Here is a 22229-nt window from a genome sequence, read left to right on the forward strand (position 1 = left end):
TACATCAGCGTGCAGAGATTTTGCAAAAACTCGTCTCTGCTACTTATTAGCCGCCGACTTCCAAGGGCCCGTCCCTGGAACGTTCTTACCCGCCAACCCCCCCACCGCAACTTCCTTTCTAGAGCGACTTACAAAAGGTCGTTCCTTCAGTCTTAGCAGCCATGCCCCACCGCGTGGCCAACTTCCTCCGTACTTCATCGGGCAACATTGCGCAGATCAAGAAGGTCGCTCGATCACGCACAAACAGCCCTTACACATCTGATGGTGAGGATCGACCAGAAGTTCACGCCGTCAGAATGCCCGACCTCGCAGACGCCGTCAAGAAGCACCACCGCATCTCGCTGCCTTTTGGCAAGTCAAGCAAGGATCAGGTTTCTGCCGTTTCCATCGACTGGAGCATCGAGAGCCCCCCGGTTGTCTTCCATGGCAACGCTGAGGACAGCACCGGAGCCCTCATCACGGGCCAGATGTTCCTCGATGTCAAGGAGGAAGCTGTCGAAATTGGCAGCTTCTCGGCATCCCTGAAGCTTCACGTCTTCCAGAAGCGACCCTTCCAGAGCCACTGCACCGACTGCCAGAACCAGTACACTGAGCTCCAGGCCTGGCAACTGCTCGCTCACCCTACCACTCTTAGAAAGGGTCGTCACGCATATCCCTTCTCTATCCTCCTTGGTGGTCACCTCCCCGCTACCATGGATACCCCCCTGGCCGCCATCTCCTACGAGTTCAAGGCCGATGCCTACGTCACTCGCGGCATCAACTCTACCTCTGGCACTTGCGCGCCCGTGCGATTTGAGAGAACCATTCCCGTGAAGCGCTCTCTGCCTGAGAACGAGATCCCTCACCACTCTGTCCGAGTCTTTCCTCCCACAAACATCAAGGCTAGTGCCCACTACAACAACGTCATCCACCCCACCGGTACCAACACAGTCAACCTGCGACTCGACGGCTTGATGAGCCGTAACGAGAAGGCCAAGACGATTGATTTCTGGCGACTAAAGAAGGTTACCTGGAGGCTCGAGGAGACGATCAAGACTGTGGCTCCCGCCTGTGAGCGACACGCCCCCGCCCAAGCTCAAGACCCCGAGAAGAAGGGTCTTCCTCGGAACGAGGTCCGTGTCCTGGGTGAGAAGCACCTGCACGAGGGCTGGAAGTCGGACTTTACCGGTACCGATGGCAAGGTTGAGATGGAGTTCGACTACTTTGCCAACCAGTACAAGTCTCACAGCAAGGAGCTGAAGTATGCTTGCGATACCAAGTCCCACGACGGCATCGAGGTGACCCACTCGCTCCTCATTGAGCTGGTCGTGTCCAGGGAGTATGCGCCCGAGGGCAAGCCACAACTCGCAACACAGACGGGCACCGGCCGCATTCTACGGATGCACTACGGCGTTGTCATGACGGACCACGCCGGCATGGGCGTCAGCTGGGACAACGAGGCCCCGCCTGTCTACCAGGACGTGCCCCCAAGCCCCCCGGCCTATCCTATGCAAGAGTCCCCCATTGAGTACGAGAGCCTGGAGCAACTCGATGCTCACCGACTCAGTGTTTCCAACTCTTCAATTGACAGCCGACAATCCTGAAACCCTCGGCGACCGCTCGACATCTCTTCTTCTCACACTAATACTCTTACTGGCATAAATTGCCGCATGTTTTCTTTGTTACAACTCCATAAGATACGCGGCGATCTGATTTGAAAAAGCGATATACCCACCAGCGTTGAAGGAAGACAGAGATGCTTCCGCATTTACAAAGGAACGGGACTACAGGACACATGGGAATGACGAAAAAAAAAAGGCGTTGGGTGTGCAAGACACACAGAGAACAGGTCATGAACGGGTGGGATGAAAACAGATCCCATGTGTTGGAAATACCAAGCGACGAGAGCCACTGTATCTTAGTAGCCATGAATAGCCCAGGCCGCCCAAAAAGGAGCAGGCTTCGGAGGCATTATCATAATCATCAAGAGAAAGATGACACAACTTGTTTGTCTGAACCCAATGTGAACTGTCGAGTGTAATGACTTCGTAACTACTTGTCGTGTACCGTGACAATTGCATCTCATGATCAGTGCCACAGTGACAGTTGAATTTGCCAAGAAGACACTGCCAAGAGAAAGGCATAGAGCTAAAGTTAGGCGAGGGCATAGCGAAGGCAAGGTCAGGCAACCGTGACAGAGGTCAAGAGATGGCTCCCGAGGATGTTTCTCGTCTCATGTCTGGCACTGGGCGGAAGTGCATAGACGTGGCTGCAACGCCAAGCGGGAGGCGTCTGGGGGACGTCCGGGGGTATGAGGAGGGAGAGCGGGGTGAAGGAGGGCTGGATAAAAAGAGAGACGAGAACAAGGGGAAGCGAGGGAGATAAGAGAAGTAGAGGCTAAACAAGTAAAAGATCTCTTTGAGTGCGCGAAGGCTCCCAACGCGTACCGGACCCACTTTTTCTCACGTAATGACGAGGGTACGGGCGGGGTACGGGAAGGTCTCTCAGGAATTACAGCCAAAACACCATAGAAATCATTTTGAAGAGACCTATGACTTCTCAATCAATTCCCGGCGAGGCACTTAACGCCTCTGATTCAAGTAGCTATATCACAGAGGAAAATAGCCGCCGCGAGCAGCCCAACGATATCACGTGCCGGCCGGTCTTCAGCCCGGCCACAACCTGCGGGGCTTACTTCCTTCCAATGGAGATGCCTTCACGCGACTTTGAGGTCAAGCCACTGCCCCATACGCCCCTACAGCTCTTCCAGCTCTTCCTACCTTATTCCTTAGTTAAAAGATGGGTCCAATATACCAATAGCTGGGTTGCAAGCCTGCTCCGAGACCGTCAGTTACGCCCGGCAGCCCGGCTTAGAGGCTGGCATGACACCTCCGTCGCCGAGGTATACGTATGGCTTGCTATCCTGATTTACATAGGAATTCACAAGGAACCAAGGCTCCGCGCCCATTGGGAGACTTCTCATCGGGGGCATCAAGGCCCTGACCACTCGATTATTCGATATATGACGTTCGACAGGTTCCAGCTTCTTCAACGGCACCTACGAGTCTTCAACCCGTTCAACCTCGCCGATACAGGCCTTCCGAAGGTCTTCAAGGCCGTGGATGACTGGTCTGAGCACCTACAAGCGGCGTCTCTCGAGCTATGGAGCCCGGGCACGAATATCGCTGTGGATGAGTGTATGACCCGCTTCACAGGGAGGTCATACGAGACAACGAAGGTCCCAAATAAACCCACGCCCCTCGGCTTTAAGACCTGGGTTGTGGCCCAGAAGGGCTTCTTCCTACGGTGGATTTGGCACCAGCCGAAGAAGAGATACGGACCTGTTGGTCTCCCCAAGAAGCCGCGCCGGCAGCCAAGGAAGAAGAGTCAGTTTTCTCGTCAACTACGCATTCAGAGACGAAAGGACCTATATACGCCTCTCAATCCGACTCAAAGCGTGGTCGTTGCCCTAGTCAATAAGCTGCCAAAAGCCAGATATCACGTCTTCATCGATAACCTCTTCTCATCGGCGAATCTCTTCACACATCTTCGACGGCTAGGTCACGGGGCCACAGGCACAGCCCGCCGCAACTGTGGTATCTTCAAGCCCTTCGTACAGCTCAAAGTCGATGACACTGCCGGCCGTAACCTTCTTCGGTTTGGCGAGCTTCGAATGGCCCCAGCAGTTGATCACAAGGCAAGGAATTCAGACAGATTTAGCTGTATTTCCCTTACTAATTTGTCCCTTGGCTTGGCAGGTCAACCAAATCGCGTGGAAGGATAACGCCCTCGTGCTCTTCCTGACTTCTGTATTCAAGGGCGATGAACGCGTCAACCGGAAGAGGAAGAGGCCAAATACAATGGAAGCCCGGGCACGGCCGATACAGCGTTTTTTTGGTAAGGAAGCTGTGAAGCAATTCGAGATTCCTTCTATTGCTGCTACTTACAACGACGAAATGAATCATGTGGACCGAGGAGACCAACTGAGGGCATCGCTAGGCTATGATCACCGCGTTCGTCGGGGCCCTTGGCAGGCTCTAGCCTGGACCTTCTTATTTGACATTGCCCTCATCAACAGCTATCTTCTTCAACTTCACGGCAGCCCAAGTTGGAAGAGATACAAGTCGCAAGAGGCGTGGCGAGGCTGCCTTGTAGATGCCCTCATCGCGACCTTCAGTCCCGATTTTCATGGAAGGAAGAGATACAGGGCCGGCAACGAAGACCTCAATCACCCGGGCCATAAGCTCAGCTATCGAGGCCGCACCAAGCGCTCTGCCTGTCACGCCTGTCAGGGCCATCGCTGTGGTGTTGTGAGGTCACAAGCAAAAGAGAAGGCGTTGGGGGAGATTGACGGGAACAGGGGGAAAAGGAAGGTGCCCAAATCAAGGTACGGCTGTGAGCTTTGCAATGTTGCACTATGTAACTCATCGTACTGCTTTGACTTATATCACCATAGAATTTAGGTGGGAAAAGAAGTACCTCTCGTAAGCTCCATTTTGATTGGATCAAACCCCTGTCCGGTACGCGTTGGGAGCCTTCGCGCACTCAAAGAGATAGGTATTGGGGGTGTGATTGACGCGGGGGCGGGGGAATTGGATGCGGCGCGGATCGTGGTAGGCCAATTCGAAGCGTTGAAGCAGGACATGGCTTGTGAGCTGGACAAGCTGTGCGTAGAGGCTGCATTGCTGGCTTGTGATGATAGCCACTCTAGAGCCGAGCCGGGATCGGAAACAGCGTTTGAGGCTGGCATGTGCATCGCCAGTTGAGGTCATGACACCCAAAGGCTGCGCTACTGTATGTATCCAGGACGTTTAGGCGGCTGAAAGGCGGGGGTGATAGACAGGAGGTGCAGCGTAGATCCCGAGGGCCGTGGGGAAGGGGGGAGGGCGGGAGTCAAGTCCGAGGAGATATGTGACGAAGTATGCAGCAACAGCAGCCCAAAGCAAAGCGAGGAGCGGAGGACACAGCAAGCGAGGGAGGGAGAGGCGTTGGAAGATATGCGGGCATGATATTGGGATGATGTTGAGGGGGAACAAGAAGGAGGGCACACGGACCAGATGCAGACACACATATGCAGGCGGTTGAGAGCGGGCGTTGGAGCTTATCTCAAGTCGACCAAGGGAACCTCGTCTCATCCTATCACGGTTGATGGCCTCTTCATCTGATGCCTGTTTCCCCAGGTTTCCCCAGATTCATCACCCCGGCATATCCCCGAGTGAAGGGGTTGTAAAGCAGCAAAAATGATGCATTGTGCAAGGGAGGTACATATTGATCAACTGTCGTGGCTGCCTCATGTGCAAGTTAGACACCCCAATCCAATCCTTTCAGCCTGCAGTGCAATCTCTAACCGGCCTCACTCCCGGTCTTGGGCTGAAAGACACCCCAGACTTTGACGTGCGCATCAACCCCGGGTTGTGTCGACATTGGTCCGCCTGTACATGCACACCCCGCTTGATAATCATCAACATCCTGACAGCTTGCCTACCTCATCCCTTCTCTGTTCATCCAGACAGACACAGTCCGTACGGGAAGAAGCCGAAATAAGTGCACGCGCCGCACCCACCGCCGCAGGTCGTGCTGTTCCAGCACGCAACCGGGGGAGCACATTCGCCCAGAATCTCGGGGTGGACGACTTCAGCTGCGGTGGGATCGGTGCTCCTGGCCGCAGGGACACCCACGCCGACCGGCCGGCCCGCGTCAGCCGCTGAGGCCCGCCCCTTGACGGCGCCACGGGGGGAGTGCAGGATAGCCGCCTCGGAGAGGACGCCGCGTCCGTCGGGGGCAAAGCCGTGAGTCTGCGCCGACGAGAGGTGACGGTAGTCGATGATGGAGGAGTTGACGGCGAAGCTGCGGAGCACGCCATCGGTGCCGATGCACAGAAGGCCATGGGGGTCCTTGACCATGGTGCGAAGGATGGAGGGTAGAGGGCCGGGAGTGTATTTGAGGAGAGGGTGAGCCGACATATTGTCGCCGAGCGTGGTGTCGGGTGCTGCGAGGGCCTGCCAAGTGTCAGAGATGCTGCTGGGTTTGTTGCTGATGGATGATAACAGACCATGCCGAAGAAGAGGATGAGGAGCGACAAGAGGAACTTCTCGAGACTCATCTTGATCGGTTTGATACACTGACTATGCAATCAAGTGATTGATGGTGTTTTTCACAGACGGTGGGTGGTGTATCGAATCGTCAAGTGACGATGCAAGAATGCGAACGACGAGCTCTGTTCACAAGAGGTCAAGAAACGAGTGTTCAAGAAACCAATGGGGGAGAGAAGATCCTGAGAAAAAAATTTCAAGATTTTTATTAACGGGTGGGACGTGATGGATTTCCAGTTGCCAGCTGCCAGCCAGTGCTGGCTGTTTTGGGATTTGCGTCGACGTTGAAGGCCATGGCACTGCTGCCAGCTGGAGAATGGAGATGCCAAGACTCATGATCTTGGAGGTGTTTGTACTTGAACTCGTTTGCTGAGGAGGAGCTTGAGGTTGTGGAGGGAGTGAAGAAGGCACTCGACGAGGAAACAGCGTCAATTGGTGTCCATCTTACCCTCTTGCTCATGAATTTGTATGGCAAGGTGGATGAGTCAAGTTTGACTTGTCTGTTCAAGTAAGTCATCTCAGGAGGAGGCTTTGAGAGCTGTTGACTTCTGAGTGGCGACATTTGTGTGTGTGGCCCCAAGGTCCTGTCAATGGATATCTCAAGTGTGGTTAATCAGCACAACTAGGTCTCGACAAGGTTGTTCCCCAGACTATCCAGATCTCACAGAATATCAACTAACAAAGACATAGACACTAATAGGCTAATATCAAGCCGTTCAACCCCAAGCCGGCTACTACTCGATATGGACTGTGGGGACATGGAAGACCGGCTGTGATTGATCGGCTGAATGGCTTCCCCGGATGGAGTCCCCAGACGATTCCCCCGGACAAAGATAAGATATGAGTCAGGTCAGGCCACACCGAGCATACAACTTCATGACGGCCATTAAGCTATAAGTTGCTGTCCATTCTCGCCCTATTCACCTGATTCATCTCGGGCAATTAGCTGATTTGCCCCTTAGATGTTGAAACAAGGCGGACGAAATCACGGTACTGTCACCTGATGGCAAATTTTCAAGCTCCCTGCCGCCATGCGAAGCGACTCGAAAATGCAACCGTCAACGCAGCAACCGAGATGTCCCATACCACATGGCGGTCAGTCAACACAACGTCGAAAATCAACAGCACAGCAACCGGGCGCTTGCGCTAGCTGCGACGTGCATTGCGGCAGCCTCCGATTAATTTTGTGTGCCCATCGAGATTTCTTTTATTATTGCAGCCGCACACCGTGGACCTCTCGGAACTTGACCGAAAAGTTGGTGCCTGGGGCATCTTCCACCCCGGAATGCATCCCTTCAACCGAGTGTCTCCATCAGACCATCATCATATGAGTAACAACCATGGCTCGGCTCTATTATGTCGCCTGTTTCTTTACTCAGTCATCATCCATTGCACCGGTATGGGATAGACCTGTAGCCCAAGACGAGAGGCTTGACGCGTCTGGCCTCCGTCCCTGAACATGCTCATACAACAAACACCACTCACCTATACAACAACTCCTGACTGAAACGACATGGCGACTCGCGGTTTCAAGTCGCTGCGGCGGCCTTCTTTGACTCTGGTATCTGGAGCTAGGAGATGTTTTGGTCTAAAGGGAATGGTACCGAGGATTGCGACCCGAGGGCTTGCCACTGCCGCTCAAGCATCTCAGCCTACCTTGATGGAGGATCACAACGCCAGACTGATCAGCATGGGATACACCTTCAACTATATCGAACACGTCGAGAATCTGGAGCAGTACTGCCATGGCGGATTCCATCCCGTCTCTCTTGGTGAGACGCTCAACAACCGATATCTCATCCTCAACAAGCTTGGACATGGCGGCTATTCAACTGTATGGCTCTCGTGGGATATCCTGAAGCAAAAATATGCCGCCTTGAAGATTGTGCTGGCCGACTTTGGAGAGGACTCGACAGAGGTAGACATTCTTCAGCACCTTGCCGCCAGACCTGGAAGCAAGTATCCTGGAAAGTCACTTATCCGACATGTGACGGACAACTTTCACTTTGACGGGCCCAATGGGAGGCATATGTGTTTGGTCAACGACCCTGCCATGATGTCTCTTCGTCTCGCCAAGGACGCTTCGTTCTGTAGACTGTTCCAGCCACGGACTGCCCGAGCTATTGCTGCTCAGGTGGTCCAGGCCTTGGCCTACCTCCACGAGGGCGGCGTGGTGCATGGAGGTGAGAGAAGATGGTATCCTTGATCTACTACAGAAATTAATTCGGCATAGACTTGCACCTGGACAACGTACTACTACGGCTCCCTGAACGAATTAGACGCCTCTCCCCGGATCAGCTTCACAAGAAGCACAGCCAACCCGAAACGGTTCCCGTGACTCGACTGGATGGAGCCCCCCTCAACGAAAACGCGCCTCACCATGCCGTGCTGCCTATTTGGTTGGGTCAAAAGAGCGAGGAAGTGACTCTGGCGGATGCAAGGATTCTTTTGGGCGATTTTGGCGAATCATACAAACCCTCCAACGAGAAGCGTCAATACTGCAACGCTCCAATCCGTTACCGAGCACCTGAGGCTCAGTTCCCTGACGCATGCCAGCCGCTTTCTTTCAGTTCCGATATTTGGAGTCTTGGATGCTTGATCTGGGGAGTCATGGGACAAAGACCATTGTTCGACGCTTGGACGCTGTCTGAAGATGAGATTCTACGAGACCAAACCGACCTGCTTGGAGAAATACCAGAAGAATGGTCAGTCTACGGAAGAAGCCAACCCGAATACTGGGCTGAGGAAGACATGGACGTCACACCAGTGCAATCCGCCGACAGAGGCTTCACATGGGAAGACAGACTGGAGCGAAGCATCCAGCAGAGCAGACGAGAAAACGGCATGAAGACCATGTCGGAGAACGAAAAGGAGGCGTTTATCGAGATGATGAAGCAGATGATCACTTTCCGCCCCGAGGACCGGGCTTCGGCCCGGGAGCTGCTGGAGTCGAGATGGATGAGGCAGTGGGCACTTCCCGAGGTCCGAAGGACCCGGGATTCATGACTTGGAGTTCAAAAAAACCGGGGATACCATTGGAATTTTAGCGACTGGATAGCGTTTTAGTTGAATGCATTTATGATATCAATCGTCAATATGTCTTGCAACGTTTGTTTTGCTTGTGCTTGCTGTTGCTGCGTGGGATGCTCGCTCGCTTGCTTTAGTTAGCTTCGTTATAACCTTGGGCCGAAATGTTTGTGTGAGTGCCACAGCCCTCGTATTTGTATGCTGAAAAGGAAAAAGAACCCGCTATAGAGCAAGCCAGGAGTGCTTTTATAGAAGCAAGTCTGGCTGTTGCCGATAACAAAGGGAGAGGATAACAAACTGCACTGCTTGTCCAGGCATTGCCGGCAACATTACCAATTTGTGTAGCTTGACGATTGCCTTGATTGTGCCAAAGCAACACCCACGGGAGCTTACATGTATGAACAATCAAATCAACACCGCCTATAAAAGGTAGTGAGTATCCGCGGGAAAAAGACTCTCAAAGCTTCAACTCAATATCGACCCCCCTATATAAGCACTTAAAGTCGTCATGCCAGAACTCGCAGCCAGCTCCTGGCCCGAGTTTATAAACGCCCTCTCCGGGATGGGTTCAAACCCGATCTACTATTGAGGCCTCGTACGCCCCGTCTCTTGCCATTTGCTATGCTGGACGACTCTTTCCTCATGCCGTGCCTCCAAGATGACGAAGCTGTCGAAGACGCTTATGGGCGCGTTGGCATTTCTTCTCGATTCAAAACCATTCCTTGGACCACCTACAGGATACAACCTTGCACGAAGGACAGAGTACGCGTTGAAGCATACAGAATAGCAGCCATATGAACTCGGCCGCCCCGTTTTAAAACCCTGCAGCTTTCATCATCCTTTCTCAGTCTTACCAGCAACAGAGCACGCTGCTTGTCACATGATTGTTCCCAACTATATATATTCCCCCGTTCCTGCGTTCGCTCCCAAAGAACCTTGCCGCAGATGCGATGGGTTCACGATTATTGTCTCTTCGTCGGGGACACGAAACAGTTTCCACCTTTGGTCCTGGCTAGGTACCAGCAGCGTCTCATGCGGTCTTTGGCTCTCAGCTAGAGACAAGATTCCTCCAGCGTGTGGAAACACCCGATCGTATCACGGCCACTCTTCTTTGTTGACAATGTCGTTCTCGAGTGTGCGCTGTAGAGCGTACTAGAGACGTCTTCTACGGCAGTGACATTGAAAACTCGGGCGTTGATGGATCGGACTCACCGGGCATTCAAGGCGAGAGCCAACCAACACAGGGGAAGGCACTCTGTGCGCACTCCTTGGAGTCAAGAAGGGACCGTCTACTTTCTTATGTGCGCGTGCTGCTGGCCAGCCCATGACACCTTTTTACCTTGCCTTTCTTGCCCTTTGGTTCCTTATGCCGTCTCTGTCGCTCTTGTTGGCTATCGACAACACACTGGCTCCGCTATCATTGAGACCTTGCACATACGGCTCCGAAATAGGGGCTCTTTCAGGTTGGAGACTACACACTCACCATCTATACCTGGCCCTTTTTCTCATCTTAAACACTCCCTTTTTATATACCCTCGACACCAAAGAATGACACTCGTTCTTCGGCACAACACTTCTTTCTCCCCCCGATACACCTTAGCCCGTGGCTGCATCAGGTAAACTTGGGCACAAGCTTTGCTTCTCAGCAGCGTTTTCATCTTCAGAAGAGTGCGGCCCAGCCTCCCACACGGCCTTCCAACTTGGCTCGGAGCATGCAAAAGTCGATATATATACTACTCAGCCTGGTGACTGAAAGCATGACTGTGTGCCCGACTTCTCGCAACCTCCCAACAATATATAACTACCTGGCGGCCAATGGGCAGCCTTTTGGAGACAACTGGTCCCATTTCGGATCGCCGGACTGGCACAGCGGCATATGGAACTTGCTGATTAAGGTCGACATCGACAACGCCAGTAATCAAGAGCAAAAGTGGTCAACATATATGATCAGACTTGACGGAAGCTTTCACACCAGAGAACTGGGTACGGGCAAGTTAAGAGAAGACCCGAGACTTGCACCTCACCATTACGGAGCGATCTACGTTGGAAGCGCCCAATCGCAGAGGTACAAGAGTTGGTTGATGGCCTCCGGCGCCGACACATTTACATGCATTAAACATGTTTTGCGCTGGACGGCTTTGAGGAGCATCTCCAACGAGTTGAATGAATTGGGCCATGTCACACTCTTTCCTGTTTTTTGGTTCGACAACTTATCTTAATTCAACTTTTTATATACCTCCAACAGCGCCTTTTGACGGCCTGCTCTTCATTCATCACCACTCGCCCAAAACAGCTCTGGCAGTCATCGATCGCCGACCGAGATCTGGCTTTGCGGAACAACTCGGAATTCACTGGAAGCTGATCCGCCCTGAAGACTTGGCCAGTCCAGACCTTGCATCTGGAAGAGAGGACAGAGGTCTCGTCGACAGCTTTGATATTGACAACTGGTCTCCTTTCGAGGCCCCCAAGTCCTCTCTTGATATCATGAGTCTGCATTCTTCTCTTATCAACGCATACGCCTTGGAGTCTATGCTCGCCCACCTCTTTACGACACTCTATCTAAAGGGTTTGATTTCATTGAAAAGCATGAGATGGCTCTAGAGCTCATGGTCACGACGATCCTCCCTTATACTATTTCCCCGGTACTTTAACACTCATGCCATGCTTTCTTTGAGTGTTCTCAGAGCCGTGGACAAGAGCATACTGATGTCCCTCTCTGGACTACGCTCGAGGCGTGCGATTCATCCGCAGCGTACAATTTCTCTATATATAGATCGGCTTGTCTGTACGACATGAGACTCGTTACTACTCCTTTCTCATCACATCGAAACTACGAGAATGGAGGAATTATTGTCGCCTCCGGTGTAGGCTTGGTGCACAGCAACCAGATGCGCCTCTTCGCAAAGTCCCGACGGAGAGCCCTATTCCCACATATATTATATCAGGGCACCATCAGCCGCCAACTGTCCTGGCTTGTCAAGGACCAAGGCCGCAGAGGTTGTCGCGCTTTGGGCGGCCTGGACAGCTGTTGTCGCCAGCATCCTTCAGAGCGATGGCCATCGACGGTGTCCCCAGTTCTGATGGCATCTCAAGCCATTGACTGTTGCTACACTTGCATTGACAGTTGGCCTAGAGTCCCCTATCGGCTCTTGGTTGGGAGACTGTCATGGCTGGATGGCATCTCCAACGACACACCTCGTGAGATTGGATGATACTTGAGACCAACCCTCGTCGATTCGGAGCTGGACTTACCGAGAAATGCCATTCTACCAATGCTTGACGCCTCAAGTGGTGGTCGCTGGCCTGCCTGCTCTCGACCTTGTCCAAGTACCAGAAAGCAGATAACCATGAAGTGATCTTTTCCGATGACATGAACTCCATGCTACCCTGAAATAGCATGACTACGTCTACGTTGTACGAGTTCGTAACATCCATGACCACCCATGCCCCGGGCCATGACTTAATGGCACCGTTCCTGTTATCAGGATGGGCTGAAGAGGAAGAGACAGACCCGAGAGATGAACAAATCACGTTGCCGCTAAGGACGAGATCGCTCCCCAATGAGTCTTAGACATGACAGTACTATGGGATACTGCCCTACAGAAGACCTTGGATACCTTGCCGATTGATTACCTCAACCATTTGCACCTCGAAATGCCTTTGTTGCTAAGAGGCGAGTTGACGGAATCTTATCGCACGACATCATGTCGGGAAACGCGGAAGCTCACGTGGATGATTCCAGAGCTGAGCCGGACTAAGGCTTCAGATATATATACCAGACTACCCAGGCCGACAGAGATCGCCTCCTGGTGCCGTTGGCTATCCGCCAGGTAGAAATATCCCGTACTCCCTCGTGGAGCTCCCCTCTCTTCTCTCCATCACTTCTGACATCAAAGCAGACAAGTTTCATTCGACGACTGCCTCAGGAGAGTCTATACCACGCGTACCTCTGCTACGGGCTGCCTCTTGCTCTTTCTTGAGGTACGCGCCGTAACCATCTGGACAACGCTCAAGAGCAAGAAAAGAACTCTGTGCAGAGCTCATTTCGAGCAAATAAATGGATTGATATATAAAGCAGCATGCGCTGAGAGAGTCACATCCCAGAACAAGAGCCGACAGAGAAGGGAGCCAGTCCAAAGGTGTTCTTCACCTGGGCCATCCTTTCAAGAGAGCCTCTGGGATCAACCGAGACTGGGCAGAACAAGTCCACCGCAACAGACTGTCGCACCGGGTGACCCGAGTCTCCCCGAAGACGCATCCTTGGCCGTCGGTTCCTCGTTGAAGATACTAGAGTTCACTTTGGAGCTCCTCTGAGGAGGATGAGGAACACCGGGGGTGGATACAATCGTTATAGCAAATACATCGGCAGCCGATCAACGAAGCACACTACGCTGCTGCCTCAAGACGATCATCGAAAAGGATTCAACTGGCTGATACGAGAGAACCAAGATTCAAACAAACGCAAGTGTATAGATACATCTCGGCTCTCCGACAGTAGCAGAGGCCCAGAGACCGATTGAAGAATTCGCCAAAGCAACGGACTTCATTGCAAACACAGACGCTCAGAGCCGCTTGAACATTTTATCCGACTATATATATCAAGGAAGCTACATCAGCTTCACACTTGTCCGAGGATTCGGACCAGGACCCCGATGAATGGGGATGGACACCCCCATGCCATCAGTTTCTCGGCCCATTTCTCCATGCCGATAAACTTCCTCTGCTGGGGCTAGGTCATACCTAAAAAAAGCTCAAACAAGGCAGCTCACGCAGAGGGTCTAAAACTGCAACGGTCCCCATGGAAAGCGCAAAGCTCATGGAAGAAGAATCTACGATTCATGTATATAACTTGAGACTGTACTCGGCCAAGAATGAACGAATCGACCTTAGGATGTACGATTAAGGGAATGGCATTAGACAGTCTGGGATTCCGTTGCGCGGTCATTGGAATGTTTGGCCAGATTCAGTCCTTGTCAGGCTGTCCGGGTGTCTTTCAGTTTCCCACGGAGGGATACATATACGGTCAAATCACCATGGATGCCAACACCCCGTTCAATCCTCATAACGAAAGACACGATGCGAAGAAATCTGTCTTGGAACCAACGAGATGGTCCGCACCAGACAGCACCTCTTTATATATCAGGAGTATGACAACGACTTCTCACTTGTTAGCCATGCGGATGGCGGAACGATGGCGGGTGAGAATCGATACCATCTTGTTATCAACTTCTCGGCTCAGTTCTCCATGTCGATTGACTCTCATTTTCACGGCCAGGATATGTCCGAAAAACTCAAAGACATGCACCTCATGGACTCGAAAAGACCCAGATTCACCATGGGAAGTGGGAAGACTATCGAGAAAACTGAGGATGCTTTGACGGAATGCCTAAGGCCATACCGCCTCTCGAGAAATGGATCGACTTGAGAATATATACCCAAGCACTCCGAAGCCGTGATTAGGTCACAAAGTCCGAGTCTTTCCTTCAAGACGGGCCAGATATTCGTAACGATTTTCGTCGGGCTGGGCGTGTCTTTCAGTTTCCCATAGAGGGATATATATATGCAGTCAAATCACTGCAAGCACGCTACTCTAGCTCCTTTACACAAGCAGGCGTGCGTTCCATCTTCACAATGAAAGCCATGATGCGAAGAAATCTGTCTTGGCTACCACAGCATGGTCTGCGCCAGACGCGCTTCTACCATTCCATTCCGTCGTCATCATATCTAAACAATCTAAGAATCGCCGCCGCAACCTCTACCCCGTCATGTTCAAGGTGCGCAGTCTCAGCCGCCTGATCCGCATGCTCAAGATCCTGAATCCCCCCACTATCCACCCTCATCTGAATCTGCCTTCTCACCATGTCCTCATCGAAAGCAAGATGCGCCTGCGTCGTAAACAACCTATTCGGGATGTACAGTCCCTGAACAGCCGTGTGGTCACTCTTCCCCCAGACGTGCAAGTCTACATCCGGGGAGAGGAGACCGTTGGACTTGCTCGGGGTCGGGGGCTCAAGAACTTGGTCTTGGTGCATCTGGTGGAGATACACTTCATCTTCGTGAGTGCGGAAAAGCCTCTTGCCCACGGGCGTGAGTGTGATAGCATTGTGGCCTAGCTCCCAGTCGTTTGTGGGCGAGGGACCGACTTTGCCGCCGAGGAGGCGTGAGAGGAGCTGGTGGCCGAAGCAGACGCCGGTGAAGTGGAACTCGGGGCGTTTTGTCCATAGTTCTATATCAAGATGAGTTACTATGAGTGATGGTTTTGAAAATTGAGTGAATCTTACGCTTCAAGAGGTCCAGCAACTCCAAAATCCACGGGTTATCACCGTAAGCGTCATACATACTCCCCGTGATGAGAAGTCCATCGTATAGGTCAAACTCCTCAACCTTGGGCATCCGACCACCCTCTTCAGTCACGACAAAGACCTGCTCCGTCTCGACACCGAGGGGAGGATGATGATCATCACCAGCCTTGCAAAAGTGATGATGCAGAATCTGGCCAAAGGACCCTTTCTCGGCCTGAGTATTGGGATGAGGCTGGTCCGTCTCTAGGACAAAAACCTTGACGACGTCTGCGTCGATGGTTGGTTTAAAGTGTTGAGCCATGGTTGTGATTGTGTTTAGTTGAGCAACCTGAACGTCGGCATCGACGGAACTATATACTTCTCGCCAAGGAGCCCAGGACCCAATTCCCGGATCAAATAGTCTCGTCGTTTCTTGTCTTGACGTCAGCAACAGAAGCCAAGCCCATGAATGACGGCAGCGGGTCAAGATAAAGTGGGTTTAAACATGTCTTGGTATTTGAACCATATGAATCGCTATAACAAAGATTTACCTTAAACAAACACCAAATGCAAAATCTCTATAGGTTCCCGTTCTTGTCAGCGCCCCAGTAGTAGGTATTAATCTCAACCCCCGCAAACTCATCGCTATACCTCCCCGTCTCCTCACCCTCCACCGCCGCACCAGCGCACACGAGCAGCGGCATAAAGTGTTCGCCTCCGTGAGGAGGGTGCATGGTGTCTGCGTGAGGAAACTTGCGCCACCCCTTGAGAGCCTGGTTCCTGTCCTTGCTGACGGTCGCATCCGTGAGGGCCCTGTTCCAGGCATCGCTCACACCTCGGAACTGGGCGCGCTGCGAGGGTCCAGCCATCATGAGCTGTCGCATGATGCCGAGGTTGTGGAAGCTCGCGAAGCCGGAGCCGATGACGGCGACGTTGCTGGCTCGGAGGCGGGCTAGCGCCTTGCCCATGCGGAGGTGTTGTTCGGGGTCTTCGGACTCGAGGACTGACATTTGAACCACGGGGACGTCGGCCTTGGGGTTGACGAGAAGCAGAGGGATGAAGACACCGTGATCCCAGCCACGCTCATCGTCTAGCTCAGGCTCGAGACCTTCCTCCTTGAGAGCGTCCGCAACCTCACGGGCCACCTCGGGGTGTCCTGGAGCTGGGTACTTGAGGGAGTATGTCTCGCGAGGGAAGCCATAGTAGTCATATAGCAGACGATGCGATGCGCCGGATGAGATGGTGGGCTTGTCGGTGGACCAGTGAGCTGTGACGAGGACGATGGCGCGGGGCTGTTCCGGGGTGCCCAGCTTGAGAATCTTGGGGACACGGTTCTTGAGGGAGTAGATGATGTCCTTGTGGCTTGGGTCGTCGAGGAGGGGCATGGGGCCTGGCAGAGTTAGTCAGATGCCATGTTCATGTTGTAGTAAAAGTAAACTCACCTCCGCCGTGCGACAGGGCAACAACAGGCGCTACCTTGGCCATTGCTGTGGTTGTGTGTAGTTGTCGAAGTGAAATCGTCTTGTTTAGTATCGCGAGAATGCGTCTTGGAGCAGTCCAATTCCGCATTGACTAGTAACTCAATCTCTTATACCGAGTCTGGCTACAACTTATTTCGAATCTGGCGGGGACTCAGCTGCCTTTTATTCCCCCCATGATATCCCAACCATCATGGCTTGTGGGGTCCACCTTCCTCCCACTTCCCTATTCCGTCCTTCCATTTCCGAAGCCATCAGCCGGTAAAATCTGAAAAATGTCGACGCCTATTGGCCAATTGACACAAAATATGGGACCGCGCGCTGACTTGGTCATTACCCGCGCGCGAGTCTCCACTTTTGGGGCTGCGGGTATTTGTAATCCCTCAATATTCGTATCGTCGCCTCGGAACTTGAACCGCAAAGTCTCATGACAAGTCTCGCCTCTAACGGATCCAATATCATAACCCGGCAGCTTGGTAATAATATTACTGCAGCTATATCAAACTCTAATATCCAAAATGTGAAAACCTCGCCTCTTGGACCCTTACACAAACACCGAAACTTGACTCTTGCCCGATCCAATCGCCTTGATTCGAGACCCAATCTCAAGCGGACTACCCTCACTGACCATAAAGTGGCCAATGTCATCCGTCGTCCCGGCGTCAGCTCCAAGGATCCGGTAGATGTTGATGCTCACAAGGTCAAGTGCGTCCTTCTCGTTGAGTCGACCACCGCTGTTCTTGTACGCCGTTCCTGCGGCAAATCCAAGATCTCGCAGCTGCCAGTCCTCACGAAGACCAATTGCAGCCTGAACGCCAGCATCAATGAGCGCATCGATGGTTGTACCGTTAGTGAGAGGAGCGCCAGTCAGGACTCGGCGAGAGTCCCAGGTATCACCCAACGACTGCAGCTGCGACAGAATGACACCAACACCCGCCTCTGCAAGTTCCTTGGCCACCAGGTGAGCTTCGGCACCTCCGATAATAGCCAGCTTGATGCGCTGCACGGAACCCGCTACCCCAGTCTCGAGAAGGACATCCTCAACCTCCGACTTGATCTTGAGAGCTGTCGCAATCCCGTCTGCACCGTTGATTGTAAGGGCCAAAACTCGCTCTCCATTCACCACCTTCTTGAGATATGCCTCTTCAGAAAATGAATTCAGGACAGGATCCGTAGAAGTCACAGCTGTTAGTAGCTTGGTTCTCAAGGCTCCAAAGGCTGCCGAATAGCTCGTTGCCGATCTCACATTAACATCCAAGGTGTAGTGGACTGCCAGATCAGAGGCAAACACGGCTCCCTCTTCAAGGCTGGTCAGCGCCGATGTCACGAAGCCAACACTGGTACCAAAATGTGTAGCACCACCCGAATATGTCGGTGCCGAGATTGCCCTGGTGACGCCGTATCGAGCCGCAACATGCAGCTTCTTCGTATCGAGCATGAGTCCATCAACAGCCCTGGAAAAGACCACCGGATTGGGCCCGTTGTCTGTCGTCGACTCTGCATCAATGGCGTTGAGACCGAGTGTACCAGCCACGGCAGTAAAGGCTCGCGTCAAGTAACCATTGTTAAGAGCAATCGTCTTTGCGCCAGTTGCAGTTGCTGCATCAAACTCGGAGTCGCAGTTTCCAATGCACGAGATCTTGCCCTTTGAGATGACCACGTTAAAGGGGGTTCCCTCAGACTCATAAAATTTATCTTTATCAAGGAACAGCTTAGTGATGCCGGTAAAGAGCACACTCTCGAGCTTTGTGGGCTCCTCAATGATCTCAGCAGGAATGTCGTTAGGCGCCTTTGCCTCTGCCGGCTTCGATAGCTCGACGGGGTCTTCGAATTGTGCCGTGCCATCGATCCAAACCTGCACGGGAGCCGCACCAACGCTCAAGGGGTCGCTGTCCCAAACCGCAATGTCGGCATCAAACCCAGGCTTGACCTTTCCAAGGCGCTTCCCAAGACCAAGGAGATCAGCCGGGGCAGACGTAACGCCTGCCAGTGCGGCATGGTAGGGGAGACCATAATGATACGCCTTAGCTGCCTCAAAGAGGACATGCTGGGCGTTGAGCACAGGGTTATCGCTGACATATACGGAAGTGAGGTTGTTCTCGTAGAGGATCTTGCCAGCATACTCAGAACCGATATAGGCCTCGGTCTTGTAGTACATATTGTCAGCAAACAGGGCCGCAGCAGGGGGCCGCCCACCCCATGTTCGCTTGAGGATCTGGGTCTCATTAGCAAAGTCCTACAAGCCGCTTAAGTGTGCTCACCTCTGGTACTAGATAGGTTTGGTGGGCATGGTGAAAAGCTCGAACAGGAAACTTGAACTCGTTCGTGTGGTCCACCATAGCTTCCAAGTCGGGAACAGTATAGCAATGGGTGTTGATGTGGACCTGTCCACGAAGAGCAGCACCGAGGGCTTCCCAGGCAATCTCTTGAGGGAGATACTCGTCCAGGGCTTCAACACCCAGAGTTTCGGCCTTGTTGCACCAATCATCCTGCTTCTGCACCAACTCGCTCGCTCGCTCAAAGGCGTGACGGAATTCGTAGCTTTCACCCATGCGGCTGAATGGCCTGTTCCCAATACGGCCGTGGACGCGCTTGGCGTTCTCGCCGCATGCCATCTTCATGTATCGCCAGTTGCGATCCGGATCAGCCAGCAGATCCTCGGCACTAATCTCCTTGCGGCCGTCCTTTTTCCCCAGGGCATGCTTGATGACATATGCCTCTCCGCCAATGTTGTTGCCAGAGCCGGGCAGGACGAGTGAGGTGGTGACTCCGCCAGACTTGATGACTTGAAGCTGAGGGTCAAAGGGATAAAATGAATCTATAGCGCGGGCCCAGGGCGTGATGTTGTCCGACATTTCATTGCCGTCTGAGTTGCCGTCCAGTGAGGGCAGAGGGTACACACCGACATGGCTGTGCATGTCAATGATACCGCTTGTGAGACGTCGGCCGCGAGCGTCGTAAACGACAGTATCATCAGGTAGCGATGAAAGCAGGATATCCTTATCAACGCGCTGAATGAGACCCTTCTCGAGAAAGACGTCGCCTGACACCCACTCCCAACCCTTGCCAGCTCGCGCGTCATCTTCGCTGGTGCCCTCAGCAGGCTCGCCCACCCAGATTGTCGCGTTCTTGATCAATGTGGGCTTGCCACCGTCGATATATCGAGCGTTCTTATCGCGGCCGAGGCCGGGAGGGTCCTGAGGCTTGGCACGGAGCTTCTTGCAAGTCTCGAGATCTTCACTGAGCTTCTTGAGTGACAGCGTAGTGACTTTCCGAGACCCAATCTGTCGCCATTGTGCAAAAACAATAAAGGCAAGACACGCTAGAGCAAAGAGCCTGAGAGCGCGTGATCGGCGTACAGAACGTCTGCCTCGCGATTGGACAGGGTAGACGCCCGTAGGTGGGGGTAGCGAGAGGGAGCTGTAAGGCGGGAGGCCAGCCTTTTCGTCCATTGTTGCTACTTTACGTGCGGCTGAACAATGGTCGATGAGGGATGAAAGAATGAGATAGTTATGAGTCGGAGGAAGATGCGAGATGTTACCGGGAGGTGGGGGAGGTCCCTTTGAGGTGCGATAGTGATCAGGCTCCACTATGGCGAGCTATCTCACCTAGTAACCCAGGCGGAATGGCTGGAGTTCCAGTGGGGCAAGCCTCAAACGCGGGGAGAGGAAGCTCCCGCCCAAGCTTGAGCTGATAAGCTAGGGAGCTCTGTTCCTATTCCTATTTCTTGAATTAAAAGTAGAATCTCTTCTACGTTCATGAGCTTGAAAACACGACGAAATCTAGCTTCGTGATCCATGACTTAGATAAAAGGCGTGGCAATACACTGATTCTGGCCTCGGAAGAAATCAGTTAAATCCGGCTTGATGGGCTCAAGCTCCATATCGGTTACCAGGGCACCTGGATTACTGGGTACCTATGTAGGATCATAGATAGGCCCAGGCAAGCTTGGCGCTTGAACAATGCATCGATAGATTCTAGGGCTTGTCTCCAGCTCTAAACACCCCTCTCTTCATTCCTGCTTCACAGACTCCATTGTTGTCCTGCCATCACGAGCACTCAACACCACAATGATATCATGGCCGGTAGCTCCCCCCGCCCCCGCCCCGCCTTCCGGCCTCTGAGCTGCCGACGGGCCGTGAGATGCACGAATCCACAGTCACAGTCACTCGATTCGTTCGGCCTGTCGGTGGGATAAAAACAATGGATTATGCCCTGTCAGCTCCAGTAATATCCATAGCTTGTCAGTTTCGTAAAAAGGACCAACATGCATTGCTTACTGGCCATGGAGGAAAGCAACCCCGCCCCTCCAGTAAAGGGTAAAGCTCACTCCGTCATTATTCGTCTTCACCTTTTACTCCTCAAAACACCATCGTGAACGCCTCACTTCATCATGTCTCAGCCAGAGTATCAACTCATCTACTGGCCCGGCCTCCCTGGCCGCGGCGAGTTCGTCCGCCTCTTGTTCGAGGAAGCCGCCGTCCCTTACTCGGACATTGCAAAGACGCCCGACCAGGCTGTCCCCGCTGTCTTGAGCCACATCTCAGCTGAGAACCGTGGTGATGCTCACAACCCTCCTCCTTTGGCGCCTCCTATTCTCAAACACGGTGATTTGATTATCAGCCAAGTGCCCAACATCCTCCTCTACCTTGCCCCCAAGCTTGGTCTGGCTCCCAAGGAGGGTGACGCCGTCTATCACCTTAACCAGATCTCCCTGACCATCATTGATGGTCTTGTCAACGAGATTCACGATACTCACCACCCCATCGCCGTCGGCCTGTACTATGAGGATCAGAAGGAGGAGGCCAAGAGGCGGTCCAAATATTTCATCAAGGACCGCCTCCCCAAGTTCTTTGGCTACATTCAGCGAGTTCTCGAGGCAAAGACCAGCGGCCAAGGCCCATGGCTGTACGGCGACAGCTTGACATATGTGGATCTGGTGCTATTCCAGGTAAGAAACACTTTGACCATATTAATACTAGTGCTAACTCTGTAGTGTGTTGATGGCACGGCATTTGCCTTCCCCAAGTCAGTCCAAGCACTGGAGCAGTCTGGAAAGTACGACGACGTCTTCAAGTTGTATGCCGAAGTCAAGGCTAGGCCCAACATTGCCAAGTACCTGGCAAGTGATAGGCGCCAGCCATACGGGGACGGCATCTGGCGGAGATACCCCGAGTTGGAAGAGGACTGATTCGATCGAGGGATGGCAAAGGTACCCCTCTATGGCCTCACTCTGTGTACCCAAGTAAAAGAATAATCAAGTAAAAGTCCCGACACAATTTTTGATGAATTCCATACTCCGATGGAGTTGTTTAGATGCTCGTACGTCATAGCCTCCTTTCTTCCAAGCCCTAGCAACCCATCTATAAGTT

At 52.8% G+C, this 22229-nt stretch overlaps 7 protein-coding genes across 7 annotated transcripts; 3 read left to right on the forward strand and 4 right to left on the reverse strand.

The window, feature by feature from the left end:
* Positions 1–161: 161 nt before the first annotated feature.
* Positions 162–1583, forward strand: LRP88_00934 (uncharacterized protein; the record flags this gene model as incomplete). The annotated part of the gene is made up of 1 exon (XM_083237636.1): positions 162–1583. The coding sequence occupies one exon, from the start codon at positions 162–164 to the stop codon at positions 1581–1583; it is 1422 nt and encodes a 473-aa protein (XP_083106141.1).
* A 3897-nt stretch (positions 1584–5480) lies between these two features.
* On the reverse strand, positions 5481–6082 carry LRP88_00935 (uncharacterized protein; the record flags this gene model as incomplete). Its single annotated transcript, XM_083237637.1, has 2 exons — positions 5481–5978; positions 6032–6082. 2 exons carry the CDS (start codon positions 6080–6082, stop codon positions 5481–5483), a joined length of 549 nt encoding a protein of 182 aa, XP_083106142.1.
* A 1502-nt stretch (positions 6083–7584) lies between these two features.
* Positions 7585–9077, forward strand: LRP88_00936 (kinase-like domain-containing protein; the record flags this gene model as incomplete). Its single annotated transcript, XM_083237638.1, has 2 exons — positions 7585–8254; positions 8305–9077. The coding sequence occupies 2 exons, from the start codon at positions 7585–7587 to the stop codon at positions 9075–9077; spliced, it is 1443 nt and encodes a 480-aa protein (XP_083106143.1).
* A 5717-nt stretch (positions 9078–14794) lies between these two features.
* On the reverse strand, positions 14795–15701 carry LRP88_00937 (class I glutamine amidotransferase-like protein; the record flags this gene model as incomplete). The annotated part of the gene is made up of 2 exons (XM_083237639.1): positions 14795–15324; positions 15380–15701. The coding sequence occupies 2 exons, from the start codon at positions 15699–15701 to the stop codon at positions 14795–14797; spliced, it is 852 nt and encodes a 283-aa protein (XP_083106144.1).
* A 256-nt stretch (positions 15702–15957) lies between these two features.
* LRP88_00938 (Extradiol ring-cleavage dioxygenase, class III enzyme, subunit B) lies at positions 15958–16864 on the reverse strand (the record flags this gene model as incomplete). The annotated part of the gene is made up of 2 exons (XM_083237640.1): positions 15958–16769; positions 16822–16864. The coding sequence occupies 2 exons, from the start codon at positions 16862–16864 to the stop codon at positions 15958–15960; spliced, it is 855 nt and encodes a 284-aa protein (XP_083106145.1).
* A 537-nt stretch (positions 16865–17401) lies between these two features.
* Positions 17402–20309, reverse strand: LRP88_00939 (uncharacterized protein; the record flags this gene model as incomplete). The annotated part of the gene is made up of 2 exons (XM_083237641.1): positions 17402–19093; positions 19164–20309. The coding sequence occupies 2 exons, from the start codon at positions 20307–20309 to the stop codon at positions 17402–17404; spliced, it is 2838 nt and encodes a 945-aa protein (XP_083106146.1).
* A 941-nt stretch (positions 20310–21250) lies between these two features.
* Positions 21251–22048, forward strand: LRP88_00940 (glutathione S-transferase; the record flags this gene model as incomplete). The annotated part of the gene is made up of 2 exons (XM_083237642.1): positions 21251–21796; positions 21854–22048. 2 exons carry the CDS (start codon positions 21251–21253, stop codon positions 22046–22048), a joined length of 741 nt encoding a protein of 246 aa, XP_083106147.1.
* Positions 22049–22229: the final 181 nt, after the last annotated feature.

The sequence above is a fragment of the Fusarium phalaenopsidis genome, assembly GCF_050370095.1.
Source record: "Fusarium phalaenopsidis strain FUZ10S chromosome Unknown contig_32278, whole genome shotgun sequence".
Classification (NCBI taxonomy): Eukaryota; Fungi; Ascomycota; class Sordariomycetes; order Hypocreales; family Nectriaceae; genus Fusarium; species Fusarium phalaenopsidis.